General features: G+C 42.9%; 1 protein-coding gene across 1 annotated transcript in view; it reads right to left on the minus strand.

Moving 5' to 3' along the window:
* The window catches only part of LOC311128147 (muscarinic acetylcholine receptor M4-like), a gene marked incomplete at both ends in the record, with an annotated part of 142,771 nt that overhangs the window by 59,236 nt on the left and 69,958 nt on the right, over positions 1-13,577 (minus strand). Inside the window, 2 exons of the mRNA XM_084160130.1 lie at positions 7,286-7,488; positions 8,141-8,251. Of these exons, the coding sequence (XP_084016256.1) occupies positions 7,286-7,488; positions 8,141-8,251 (314 nt within the window). The remainder of the gene's footprint in view (positions 1-7,285; positions 7,489-8,140; positions 8,252-13,577) is intronic.

The following is a 13,577-nucleotide window of genomic DNA, read 5'->3' on the forward strand; positions in this document are numbered from 1 at the left end:
TGGTGCTCTGTTCCCTCTGGACCACGGCGGTCATACCACCCTCAGCGATCAGCCTGCGGAGCCGAGAAAGGGCGTCCTCCCCACTGCCCTGGTCTTGAGATTCTCCTGAGGGAAGGAGGGAGAGGAGGAAAAGAGCTTTGTAACACATACAGTAGAAACAGTATCAATAGGTTGTAGTTGGTCACTTAGTTACATTCATTTCCACAATGTTGGATTCACTTCATTATTGAAGCAAACATGTTGATTCGCAAATGTTCTACTTGCTCAACATTTGTTTGCACCTAACTAAAATACACACATGAAAAACGAAAACAATTTCCATTTTTACACAGATGCATGTCCTCTGCTTGGCAGTTGAGAAACTGCTTCCATAAATGTAACCAGACAGTATAAACTATTTGAGAGAAGGTGGAAGTGGCAGGTCTTAGAAATGTAACTGGCAAGCATGACGTGATCAGGGTAGGCCTCTTCTCTGTGATTTGGCATGGCACGGTGATATCTGCGTTAGCCGTAGCGCTAGCCCTAATGAAGCCCACATTACCTGACAGGGAAGAATATAGGTAATTACAAGGCTGGCTAATGTCTTAGTGTCCAACTAGCCTGGATAAATCCACTCCTAAAACAGCATTACCAAATTCTGCTCTAGCATCCAGTCCCTATTGTAATACCACATACTGTAATCATATTAGTCAGGCAGCTGCTGTTGGTGCAGAGTTAAACTTAACCCAATCACCTATTGAAAGGAAATCAAATATTGTCCGAGCCTACAAAATATATTAAGCAACATGTCGGAGGAAGTGCAGCCAAATAAATCTTTGAAACTAGACAGCTGTGTACTGTAACATCAGTGAGGTATGAATGGAGTGAGACACGGTGCAACTTAGTGTTACGCCTCTGTCAAGCACACATGGTTATTTGACTTTGCCACAACATGACTGGCTGTTTATACCCATCAATCAATTGTGTATATTCCTCTACAGGCAAAAAAACTGTTTATGAAGATTACTGAGCGAACGTCAGCAGCCTAAATGTTTTGCAATCACACTTAATGTGATGCAGAGAAGGAAAATGTGAGAGAGTAGGCTGCCTCTAGCGATGCATGGAGAAGCCAGACTGACAGATCAGAGGACTGTGTGTTATCTGTCAGTCACAAACTCTCCTGGGACTCTGCAAAGAAATTCATAATGTAATTTGAGTCAAAAACAAAGCCACAGTCAGAAGCACACTGAGAGAAAAAACAAGGGCAGTACTGTAAGGTGGAAACACTGCAACTTTAGCATCCAAAACTTCAGGCATTCAGGATATGAACATAGTACTTTTTGATTATTATTATTGTACTTATGACTGTCCCGCATCTTCATTATGTTGTTTTTGTCATGCACTTAAATTGTTGGAGTACGAAATGGGTCAATTTGGAAGAGTAAGCACAGGCTGTATGTTTTTGTTGTTCATTTGAATTGGGCTCCAAGCAACCATAAAAGTTTATGAACAAATGGTATTATACCATTATCTGCAGAATACCACTGGGTGTGCCAGCAGGACAGTGGCCCTGGCAGTGTCATTATTCTAATGGATGAGGCTACTACTGTACATTGGAAAAACATTCAAAAGAGCTACTGTTTACTATGTACAATATTATATTCACCACCTTCATTTCTTGCACCATGTTTGCTGCCAACAGTCACATCCACTCCACAGTTTATGGCTACTATACTCAATACACAGATAACGATAAGTTGTGGTCTATAGATCATATTCACAAGAGTGTAAGATGTGTGTGCGTCGACAACTAGGCTGTAATAATCCCAGCCGTAATAACGCTCTGCTGCCCCTACAAGGGAGGCCATTAATGGGGAGAATATAAGGAGGGAGGAAGGAGAGGAAGAGGGAGGCCTCCTCCCCCCCGTTTCCTCCATCCCAGAGATAAAGAGACAGTGAGTACTGATAATCTCCTCTGACAAGGACCAAACTCATTTATCACAACCAACCACCAAACCAGCCCTGTTGACTGTCTGGTCTTAATGATGTGGTGGTGGAATGGTGTTGAGATCATAGATATAGACCTGAGATGACCTCATGATGTGTGTGTTTTCTCTGACTTACCTGGAGCTACATTATGTCTCTTCTGTTAGCCGTTTCTCTCTCAGGCAAAGATTGTCTTGACTTTTAACCCTATTTTGTGGCATATAATGATCCCACAAATGCCAGTCAAATTGAGATACGATTCTAATTACACTGAGCATCAGATGTGTGAGGAGGAGGACTGGATGGGGTCACCTGGGTTAGCCAAGGTGGTGCTGGCCTCTGTGGAGGCCTCGGCTGACTCGCCATCCTCCTGCAGCGTGGGCGGGGGCGTCTCAGGCGCCATCTCTGTGCTGCGGCCTGGATGAAGGTCCCTTATGTGTCCACCAACTGGGGGAGGAAGGAAATAAACAACAGCACATGTTGAGACCTTGTTCGCTGGGAGAGAAGATAGTTACTTTTCATTTTATACGCTTTAGAAAACATGCGTGCCTTGGTGACACCAACAGAATCTTATGTTCATCATGTAAGAGGAAAACTACATCCAGTCAGATTACAACTGTTTACCCAGGTAAACATTCAAACTCATTAAAATCCTCCAAAAACAAGCTCATTGTGAAGTAAGGGAATTCTTCAAGGTGATCTGTACCAAAAATACATACCTCAAGGAGATACTGTAGATCTGTACTGAGTGTAGTACTCTGTACAATTATATATTTGTAGAAATATAGATTTACTCTGACTGAGTAAATAGAATTTAGGAGAAACCTGTGCTCTGTTGAACCATACCCCTCAAACACGCTTCCTAAAGAACTGTTTAGTCTCAGTGAGGGGGAGAGGAATCGGATTAGAGCAGTATTTTGTTGCTCCATTCGCGAGGTGGAGAGATGAAAGCCTGCATTGGGCGGCTGCAGTCTGCTGATGAGTGGGTGAGGAAAGAAAAATAAAGCTAAACGTCCGTTGTATGTAAAATTGGACTAGGTACAGCTTCTCCTATACATGTTCTCTCATGCCTCCAAAATCGTGGATATCTGATTGTGACATCAAAGGTGAATATTGGCGTGACTATTTTCACCTCTAGATCCAATCAAACCAGAGACTGACAAGGCTAGGGGATTATACTGAAACTCGCATGGCATCAGGGAATTGGATATAAGACCTGTCAGTGGGTGGCATTATTCTATCTGATGGTTTGACACCACGAGGCCAGAGGCTGCGTGAGTAGCACTCTCTGTGTCAGTCACCTGTCCACCTGCTAACTGAACTGCAGAACCTTTTTAGAGTGGACGTTTTCCCACAATAGCTTGACAGGTACAAATCCATTTAGGATTTCTCCTTAGAAGTGATGACAAGATGTTTTCAGTGATGGATTCCACCCATATATCTTAATGAAGCCTCCTCTTAATAAGTAGATGACAGACAAGCCTTGGTTGGTTAACCACAAAGAAATAAACAATGTACATTACAAAAACTGTACGGCGAAGTTTCGGATCTAAGATGATTCTCATTCAAACCATAGTTCAGTAAAAAGGTAAAGGTAGATTTCAAAAATATACTGTATAACCTATTACAATTACAAGCTTTTCAATAAACTGAAAGTTTCCAGTCATTAAACTGGAGGGGTTTCTTGAGGACCCAGGTAGTAAATGATAAGTCCTGGGTGTCCTCTATTGCTACTGTTGATTAGCGGGAGGCACCATTTAAAATCATCTTTATGTGGAGTAAGAGAGCATCTGCTTTATTGCTCTGCCCTGTGTCATCACCCAAGCGTGGCCCATAAATACAGAAGGTGTTGAGGGAAAGTTCCCTCCGTACCCACACAGCCTCTATTGGCACATCAGAGGACCAGCCGCTGAGCCTTTCCTATTAGTCTCTCTGACTCTTCCTCTATCTCTCCGTGGGATAAATGATCATTTGGCCTAATAATGCAACTCAGGCGCTTCAGCTTTATCACTGTCCTGCTAAATTGATAGCGGCTGATTTACCTGACCCCAGTGGGACATTCCGGCTCTCCGAGGTGTGTCGCTGCCTTAATGAAAGCAGGTGGGAAGTGTCACCTTGTATTTAACACTCTCCTCTACACAGAACACAACGAGTCTGACTGGCTGGAGGGGACTCAACTCAAACTGAAGCTTGGCTAAAGCCACTTTGCCAGGTGGGTGGGTGTAACAGAGGTGCTGGTTGGCTTCTTTTTGGGGGATCCTTCAATACAGCGGGCTTTCGGGAATACGATAAATCAGAACTACTTAACTAGAATTACACATTAAGCCTTACACAAAAGTGAAAGTAAGACCCTGGGCAAGAGTCATGGCGTGTGTTCTTTGAGCCAGGTATTCTTTGAAGCACAAAGGCTCGACTGCCAAGGCATAAATACTGTAGGTGTGTAATGATTCTATAATCATAAAATGCGATCATCTTCTCACAACAGTGCTGCTAATCCATTTCAAATGAAAACACATGTCGAGCAATGTTTGAATACAACTTGCTGAACAAGAGTTTGGCCTGGGGAGTGTGCTGCTATGAATTCAATTCGATGTGCGGAGGCGCGTTCCCAACGCCTGCTCTCTCCAACGGCAACACTCCATCAGCCATGCACTGGAGAGGGCGACTGAAGAGTCACTTAAGGCATCACAGCCGTGGAGATGTTGATTAGTCAAACCAGCCAGCCCACAGTATGTGGATGGATGATTCAGATCCGAATGATCCGTAAATATAACTTCCCTTTGCACCAGGCCCTGTAGCTCAGTTGGTAGAGCATGGCGCATGCAACGCCAGGGTTGTGGGTTCGTTTCCCACGGGGGGCCAGTATGAAAATGTATGCACTCACTAAACTGTAAGTCGCTCTGGATAAGAGCGTCTGCTAAATGACTCAAATGTAAAATATATAACAGCGCAAATGCAATAGCAAAGTCGTCCATTCGTTGGGACTATTTATGATGTAATGATTTTGACCAACAGTCAATTACCACCAACACCAATAATATTATGATTAATAAATTCAGGTTTTAAATCATTAAAAACCTTTCTTTGTGATGAATAATATTTGGCATCCTGATAGTGGTGTTTCATACCTCCATAATTTTAGGGGAACATTTTCAAATACACAATTTGCATACAATACGTGCATCTACCACTCTGAAAACTGCTTGGATAATATATATCAGATAATATTAGATATTATGAAACCTAACTTCAGGTTTGGGTAAGGAAGTAGATATCATGTAAGATTATCTTAGTGTTTCACCTCCAGTGTTTCACCTCCAGTGTTTCTTATATAAGAGGGACTCAGGTCTTTTTATGGGAAGGACAACACTCCACTTCAAGAAATAGGTGATTTTTCACTGGAGAGTAGTGGAGTCTGAGTAGTCAACTTTTGAAGGGCTGCGGCTTGGAGGCAAAGCAATAAACCTTTATTACGGTCTGACTCCTGGACAGCTGTCAGAGAATCCTCTCATAGCTCAATCTGTATGACGAGAACCATGGCAGAATGAACAGAACCACTTTAAATGGAGAAAACTAGTTTCAAGTGAGGTACAATGAGTACACTCCTACATACAGTACAGTGGATCTCTATCCCCTCACTATGCTATATAAGACATTATTCCAGTCATCGTCACATTAACAACAACAACAGGGGAGTAGAAACAGAGACAATTGTAAAGTGCTGTATACGATTGGAGGAAAGGTGGAAGTGCCTTGATTGCAAAGGCTTGGCATGAGAGCTTGTTTTCGATTTCTCGCCAGGTGTTTTATTGTTTTAATCATTCATTTGTGATGAGTATAATGGAAGTGTGCTAATGTCCTCGCAACATAATGCATTGTGTACAACATTCCAGCTGAGCCGAAATGGACTCTTGTGCTCTGTTTATGGATATTGAGTCTTATGAAATTGAGTCTAAACCCCTTTAGATGGTACCTTAAAAGGCCCAGAGACACAAAAGTGGAACATGCAGGTCTCATTTTCTCTGATGGCACTCACGCTCCTAAATGTGCCACTGAGAAACATGAAGATACAGTAATGAAAATTATATTTCAGTGCCCCATGAGAGGTGTTTTGGATGAGACTCAATATCACAACATCTGTTTCTGTGATCTGTCACTAAGACAGGTAATGCAGAGATAGGGGGTAATTGGTACTGCTATATTACCACTGGGACAAGAGACAAGTAATGATCCACTTCACCTGACTTAGGAACCAAGGGCAATTCAGAGATTTGAGTCTTAAAGGGCAATTTCACTTCATATTGATTTTCTCCAGCACCACCATCAACATATGTGAAAATGGCGCGTTTCTGTTTTGTAGTAAAAAAAGAGAGATAGTATACGTTTTTCCAATTACATAATTGATGAGCATCATGTGATTTTAACCAATTATGAGCAGGCATTCCCTACTAATTGGTTGATGATATCATTGGAAACACTTACTGTATCTTCCTCTATCTTTTTTACCACAAAATATAGAAACACGCCATTTTCACATACAATATGTTGATGTTGGGGTGGTGTTGGAGATGATGAATATGAAGTAGAAAAATTGTGAAATGTCCCTTTAATTATCTAAACAAGTATTTGCTTCCTGTTGCCAGGTACTGTATAAGCCTTTAGTGCATGCCTTTGAGGTCTTTGTTCTGTATGGAATGAGGTCAAGGAGATTGTTAAGACTGATTGCAATTAGGTTAAGTCTTAAATGCCACATTTGTGAAATAAAAAGGATTCCATAAAAAGTTAATTAAATTATGACGCTTCTAATTTGCCAGGTTGCATTTCCTGACAGCAACGAGGAATAAATTCCCCACTAATGAAACAACGCAGCCATTGTAGAAATGCACTGAAACAGAACAGCAGAAATTGTGTTGTGCAGTAAAATGGAACCTAGTTGTGAATTCAGTGATGGGGTGATCATTACCATCACCGACTATCCAAGAGGGTCGCTAGCTGATATGATTAATCAGAGGACCAGAATGGTGATTTCCACAGTTCACTCGCTCAATTGATGACAAATTGCAAATGAGTATCATCCTGAAAATGTGTCAATTACTCATTTGTGAAAGTTCTTACAATATGCCTGAGGGGAGTCTTGGGCTATCTTGCATATTGTGTTTAGAATTTGAAATAGTTCTGTGATTAATTTGATGGTGATTTAACCAGACTTACCTGTTACGACATTACATAATTGAACAGCTCAGTATTATGAAAAAGATATAGGGTAAATGCTGGAGGGATTGGGGGAGAGAGCGATAGGTATAGATATAGGTAGACGTACTGTCTGTTGCTTGGGAGGCCCGGGAGGTGCTGGGAACCTGTGGATCTCGGTCCGTCTGTGTGCCTCGTTCAGCATTCTGAAGCTGTATGACGGGTGTCTGTGTGCCTTGTGATGTCACAACGGGGGTAGGGTGACGGGGCTGGAGACCGATGGCGTTCATAAGTCCCATGTCCCTTTCAGACCTCAAGGGGGCCCTGCTGCTCCTGCAAAACACAGCCACATGGTCAACGCTGATAAGGGCCATATGGATGTAAGCACACAGCCAGAGAATAAACACTGGGTAAGAGGCAAAAGATGTTAGGTGACCTGAAATGTGTTCAGCAGCTGGATGTGTGTATATATTCAAGTGTGAGCCTACAGCCTTGTTTTGCTCATGCATGCATTTGTGTGTGGATGAGTGCTGTATGCCAGTTAGTGAGCATGTGGTGTTCATATAGTATGTCGTGAGATGATAAGGGTCAGTTCAGATCGATTTCAAAGCGGACCTGCCTTTCTGTGTTATTGTTAGTGTTCATGAGTGGTGTTTGTGTGTGTGTGTGTGTGTGTGTGTGTGTGTGTGTGTGTGTGCCTGCTTGTGTGTATGACACTTGAGTGTTGGCATTGCATTTTGTTGAAAAACTACTTATTTTTGTGAACAAAAGGGGAGAATCCAATGTCAATACACAGAACTAGCACTGCCTTTCCTTTGACAGAGGTGTAAACACAGTTCAGAGAATGCCTGCTAGACAGAAGACTTTCATATCTCCATTGAAGAAAAAAAACTACTTGCACCTCCCCCTTCTCTGAAAGCCACATATACCTAGCTAGTGTTCTCACACACACCACCCTCAAAGGCCCGCCCATGCCAATTCTCACTCTGGTCGCTCTCCGTTGCGGCTCCCACCGGTACCACCGCCTCGATTGTTGTTGACAGCAAATATGGGCTCACTGTGCTCAGAGGGGCCGTCTCCGTCTGACTGGGCATCTCTGGAGGGGAGAGGCGAAGGAGAGAGAGAGAGAAAGAGATAAAAAGAGAGGGAGAGAAAGCAACAAAGAGAAGGAAAGAGAGACGGACATTATACAATGAGTCATTACTGTCATGTCGTCATTAATGTTTCATCATTTGGTCATATTTGTATGTTAAATCAGATAACTAAAAATGTTCAGTTCCAATGTTCCACTCATCATGTCAGACCTATACAGCAGGATATGCTAAAGCTTTCAATAAGTTACAGTATTTAAATCAAAAAAGGATGTGCAAAATGTGTTGCTAGACTTAAGTAGAATGAGCAGTCCATACATTTCCAACAAGTAGATCCCTCACAATGGTCCCCAGCATTAAGATGAAAAATCTATAGTACTGCTTCATTGCATCATAGCTCGAAATGATCCAATGTTGACTGAGGCAGGTTGTCAGACCTGGATGCATCCACAATTATGATTTAATCTGATAAAAATCAATTCAGGGCAAGCACTCCAGCTATCTTTCGGGTAGATTATAAATACAATTTAAATAATTTTACCTTGCAGTGAAACAGTTGAGATTGTTTTCATAATACTGCACTGGTTTGAGAATCTGACCAATAAGTGTCTGTTCAATTGGTGTTGAGCCATAAAATGTGGTGTTGAACCATAAAATAACCATAAGACCTTCAATTAATATCTAAAACATCCCTGTCCAGTAGGATTGGATTACATCTCATGAAGCAGAGACAGAATGGCACTGGAGTTCCATGGTTGCCATGGCACCTAGAGGCATCTATTTTAATGCAGAATTATCCATAATTATTTGTTAAGTGTTTTTTAAGCAGATTGTTTTTATCAACTAGTTTTTTTGGATAGCTTATCAAGTATAGAACATAGGAATCTCTGGTTTTTTTTAACCATCAACGTTAAATTAGTTAACATTCTCCAACCTCTCCAATCAACTAGCAAATTGTTTGGATTCAAATACCAGCCTAGCTAGATCTTTCTAGATCCTCATCTCCTGGACCAAAGGCTGGATGAAATGATTCTGAAATGGCAGCAACCTTCATTTACTACACAGAAGGATTCCTCAGAAGTTTTGGACAGATTAAAACAACCCTGTGTAAGGACCCTAAGAACAGCCTCTCAATACGGGCTCCAACGGAAAACATGGTGAGGATGACGAGGTGGTAGGAGACTAATTAACAAACTGAAGTCGATTGTATGCACTCGCAATGAGAGTACCGGAGTTAGATGATAAAGGGCCATTTCTGCAAGCTGACCCTCAGGCAAATTACGTCACCCACTCTAAGCCAATACAGTCCATACAGAGAGCAGTGGACCAACCAAAATGTAATGAAAGTGTTTCCACCAATGCCTTCACACGTCGTGCACTCTAAAATCTTCAATCTTTAACAAGTCTCCTCTTTTGTATAGGTTTATCTCAGACAATTATTTTGACATGATCTGCCTCACTGAAAAACGGCAAAGAGGGGGGGACGTTTACCATCTAAATGCAGCAGCTCTGCCGGGATATAAATACATTGAAAAGGCGCGCAGCCACGGCCGTGGTGGAGGCCTTGCTGTTTTATACAGAGTGCTTTATTTTAAACCCAGACTGTTGCTGATTTTCAGTCTGAGTGCCTTGCTTTTAAATGTAAACACCCAAATCCTCTCACTGTTATCCTTGATTACAACCCCCCCCCCTCCAGATAAGCAGTTTTTTTTTTTATTCCTGAGTTTTGTGAACTATTAAACTCTGTATGCTCCACCCTCTCCAACAATGTCATTTTGGGTGACTTTAACATCCATGTTGACTCACCCAAGTGCTCTATGGCTGCTGACTTCCTCAACTTGCTGGACTGTCTAAACCATGTGCCACATGTAAATGTTCCCTACCAACAACCGTCAACACACAATACATTATCACTGGATATGTCCCTGCCTCTGACTTGGATGTCCTCAAACTTGGTGTATCTGACCACAAGCCTGTGACATGGTCTGACTACTCCCACTCCGATCCAACGCCCAAAGGGGGCCATTCAATTCTGCAACCTAAGGAAACTTAACCCATCCCTCTTCCTGGAACACATCCAGCCCACCTTTGAGTCTGACTGCAGTGAGCTGGCTCTCGACGATATGGTCAACCTGTATAACATCACTCTGAGTAACACCCTGAACATCTTTGCTCCCGAAAACCCCCGATAGTAACCTTCCAACAGTCTTCACCCTGGTTCACTGACGAACTGCGCAGAATGAAGACTCATGGCCGTAAGCTTGAGAGGTGTTGGAGGAAGGACGGCTTCACTATCCATCTACTGGCCTACAAAGACCACCAAGCAGCACGATCAGCCTTCTACTCCACCATGATTGACAACAAAGCTAACCTCAGAATCCTGTCCTCAACCATCAAACCGCATTCTCAAGCCTGCAAACTCATGCCCTCCTGCAGCCTCATCTGAGCAGTGCAATCGGAACTTTTAAAACGGGCCTTAAAAACACGATTCTACAGACTCTTTCTTATAGTGCTAATCTGGAAAGTCCTTTTAGCACCTAGCCTACTACTGCTATGTCCTGCCTTGATTCTAAATGTATGATGTTTTTATTATATATATATATACAGTGAGGGAAAAAAGTATTTGATCCCCTGCTGATTTGGTACGTTTGCCCACTGACAAAGACATGATCAGTCTATAATTTTAATGGTAGGTTTATTTGAACAGTGAGAGACAGAATAACAACAACATTTTCCAGAAAAACGCATGTCAAAAATGTTATAAATTGATTTGCATTTTAATGAGGGAAATAAGTATTTGACCCCTCTGCAAAACATGACTTAGTACTTGGTGGCAAAACCTTTGTTGGCAATCACAGAGGTCAGACGTTTCTTGTAGTTGGCCACCAGGTTTGCATACACCTCAGGAGGGATTTTGTTCCACTCCTCTTTGCAGATCTTCTCCAAGTCATTAAGGTTTCAAGGCTGACGTTTGGCAACTCAAAACCTCAGCTGCCTACACAGATTTTCTATGGGATTAAGGTCTGGAGACTGGCTAGGCCACTCCAGGACCTTAATGTGCCTCTTCTTGAGCCACTCCATTGTTGCCTTGGCCGTGTGTTTTGGGTCATTGTCATGCTGGAATACCCATCCACAACCCATTTTCAATGCCCTGGCTGACGGAAGGAGGTTCTCACCCAAGATTTGACGGTACATGGCCCCGTCCATCGTCCCTTTGATGCGGTGAAGTTGTCCTGTCCCCTTAGCAGAAAAACACCCCCAAAGCATCATGTTTCCACCTCCATGTTTGACGGTGGGGATGGTGTTCTTGGGGTCATAGGCAGCATTCCTCCTCCTCCAAACAGGGCGAGTTGAGTTGATGCCAAAGAGCTCGATTTTGGTCTCATCTGACCACAACACTTTCACCCAGTTCTCCTCTGAATCATTCAGATGTTCATTGGCAAACTTCAGACGGGTCTGTATATGTGCTTTCTTGAGCAGGGGGACCTTGCGGGCGCTGCAGGATTTCAGTCCTTCACGGCGTAGTGTGTTACCAATTGTTTTCTTGGTGACTATGGTCCCAGCTGCCTTGAGATCATTGACAAGATCCTCCCGTGTAGTTCTGGGCTGATTCCTCACCGTTCTCATGATCATTGCAACTCCACAAGGTGAGATCTTGCATGGAGCCCCAGGCCGAGGGAGATTGACAGTTATTTTGTGTTTCTTCCATTTGCGAAAAATCGCACCAACTGTTGTCACCTTCTCACCAAGCTGCTTGGCGATGGTCTTGTAGCCCATTCCAGCCTTGTGTAGGTCTACAGTCTTTGCCCTGACATCCTTGGAGAGCTCTTTGGTCTTGGCCATGGTGGAGAGTTTGGAATCTGATTGATTGATTGCTTCTGTGGACAGGTGTCTTTTATACAGGTAACAAACTGAGATTAGGAGCACTCCCTTTAAGAGTGTGCTCCTAATCTCAGCTCGTTACCTGTATAAAAGACACCTGGGAGCCAGAAATCTTTCTGATTGAGAGGGGGTCAAATACTTATTTCCCTCATTAAAATACAAATCAATTTATAACATTTTTGACATGGGTTTTTCTGGATTTTTTTGTTGTTATTCTGTCTCTCACTGTTCAAATAAACCTACCATTCAAATTATAGACTGATCATTTCTTTGTCAGTGGGCAAACGTACAAAATCAGCAGGGGATCAAATTCTTTTTTCCCTCACTGTATGTATATATATATATATACACACACACACACAGTGGGGAGAACAAGTATTTGATACACTGCCGATTTTGCAGGTATTCCTACTTACAAAGCATGTAGAGGTCTGTAATTTTTATCATAGGTACACTTCAACTGTGAGAGACGGAATCTAAAACAAAAATCCAGAAAATCACATTGTATGATTTTTAAGTAATTATTTTGCATTTTATTGCATGACATAAGTATTTGATCACCTACCAACCAGTAAGAATTCCGGCTCTCACAGAACTGTTAGTTTTTCTTTAAGAAGCCCTCCTGTTCTCCACTCATTACCTGTATTAACTGCACCCGTTTGAACTCGTTACCTGTGTAAAAGACACCTGTCCACACACTCAATCAAACAGACTCCAACCTCTCCACAATGGCCAAGACCAGAGAGCTTTGTAAGGACATCAGGGATAAAATTGTAGACCTGCACAAGGCTGGGATGGGCTACAGGACAATAGGCAAGCAGCTTGGTGAGAAGGCAACAACTGTTGGCACAATTTTTAGAAAATGGAAGAAGTTCAAGATGACGGTCAATCACCCTCGGTCTGGGGCTCCATGCAAGATCTCACCTCGTGGGGCATCAATGATCATGAGGAAGGTGAGGGATCAGCCCAGAACTACATGGCAGGACCTGGTCAATGACCTGAAGAGAGCTGGGACCACAGTCTCAAAGAAAACCATTAGTAACACACTACGCCGTCATGGATTAAAATCCTGCAGCGCACGCAAGGTCCCCTGCTCAAGTCAGCGCATGTCCAGGCCCGTCTGAAGTTTGCCAATGACCATCTGGATGATCCAGAGGAGGAATGGGAGAAGGTCATGTGGTCTGATGAGACAAAAATAGAGCTTTTTGGTCTAAACTCCACTCGCCGTGTTTGGAGGAAGAAGAAGGATGAGTACAACCCCAAGAACACCATCCCAACCGTGAAGCATGGAGGTGGAAACATCATTCTTTGGGGATGCTTTTCTGCAAAGGGGACAGGACGACTGCACCGTATTGAGGGGAGGATGGATGGGACCATGTATCGCGAGATCTTGGCCAACAACCTCCTTCCCTCAGTAAGAGCATTCAAGATGGGTCGTGGCTGGGTCTT

Source organism: Coregonus lavaretus, assembly GCF_964263955.1.
Source record: "Coregonus lavaretus genome assembly, chromosome: 4".
NCBI classification, from domain to species: Eukaryota; Metazoa; Chordata; class Actinopteri; order Salmoniformes; family Salmonidae; genus Coregonus; species Coregonus lavaretus.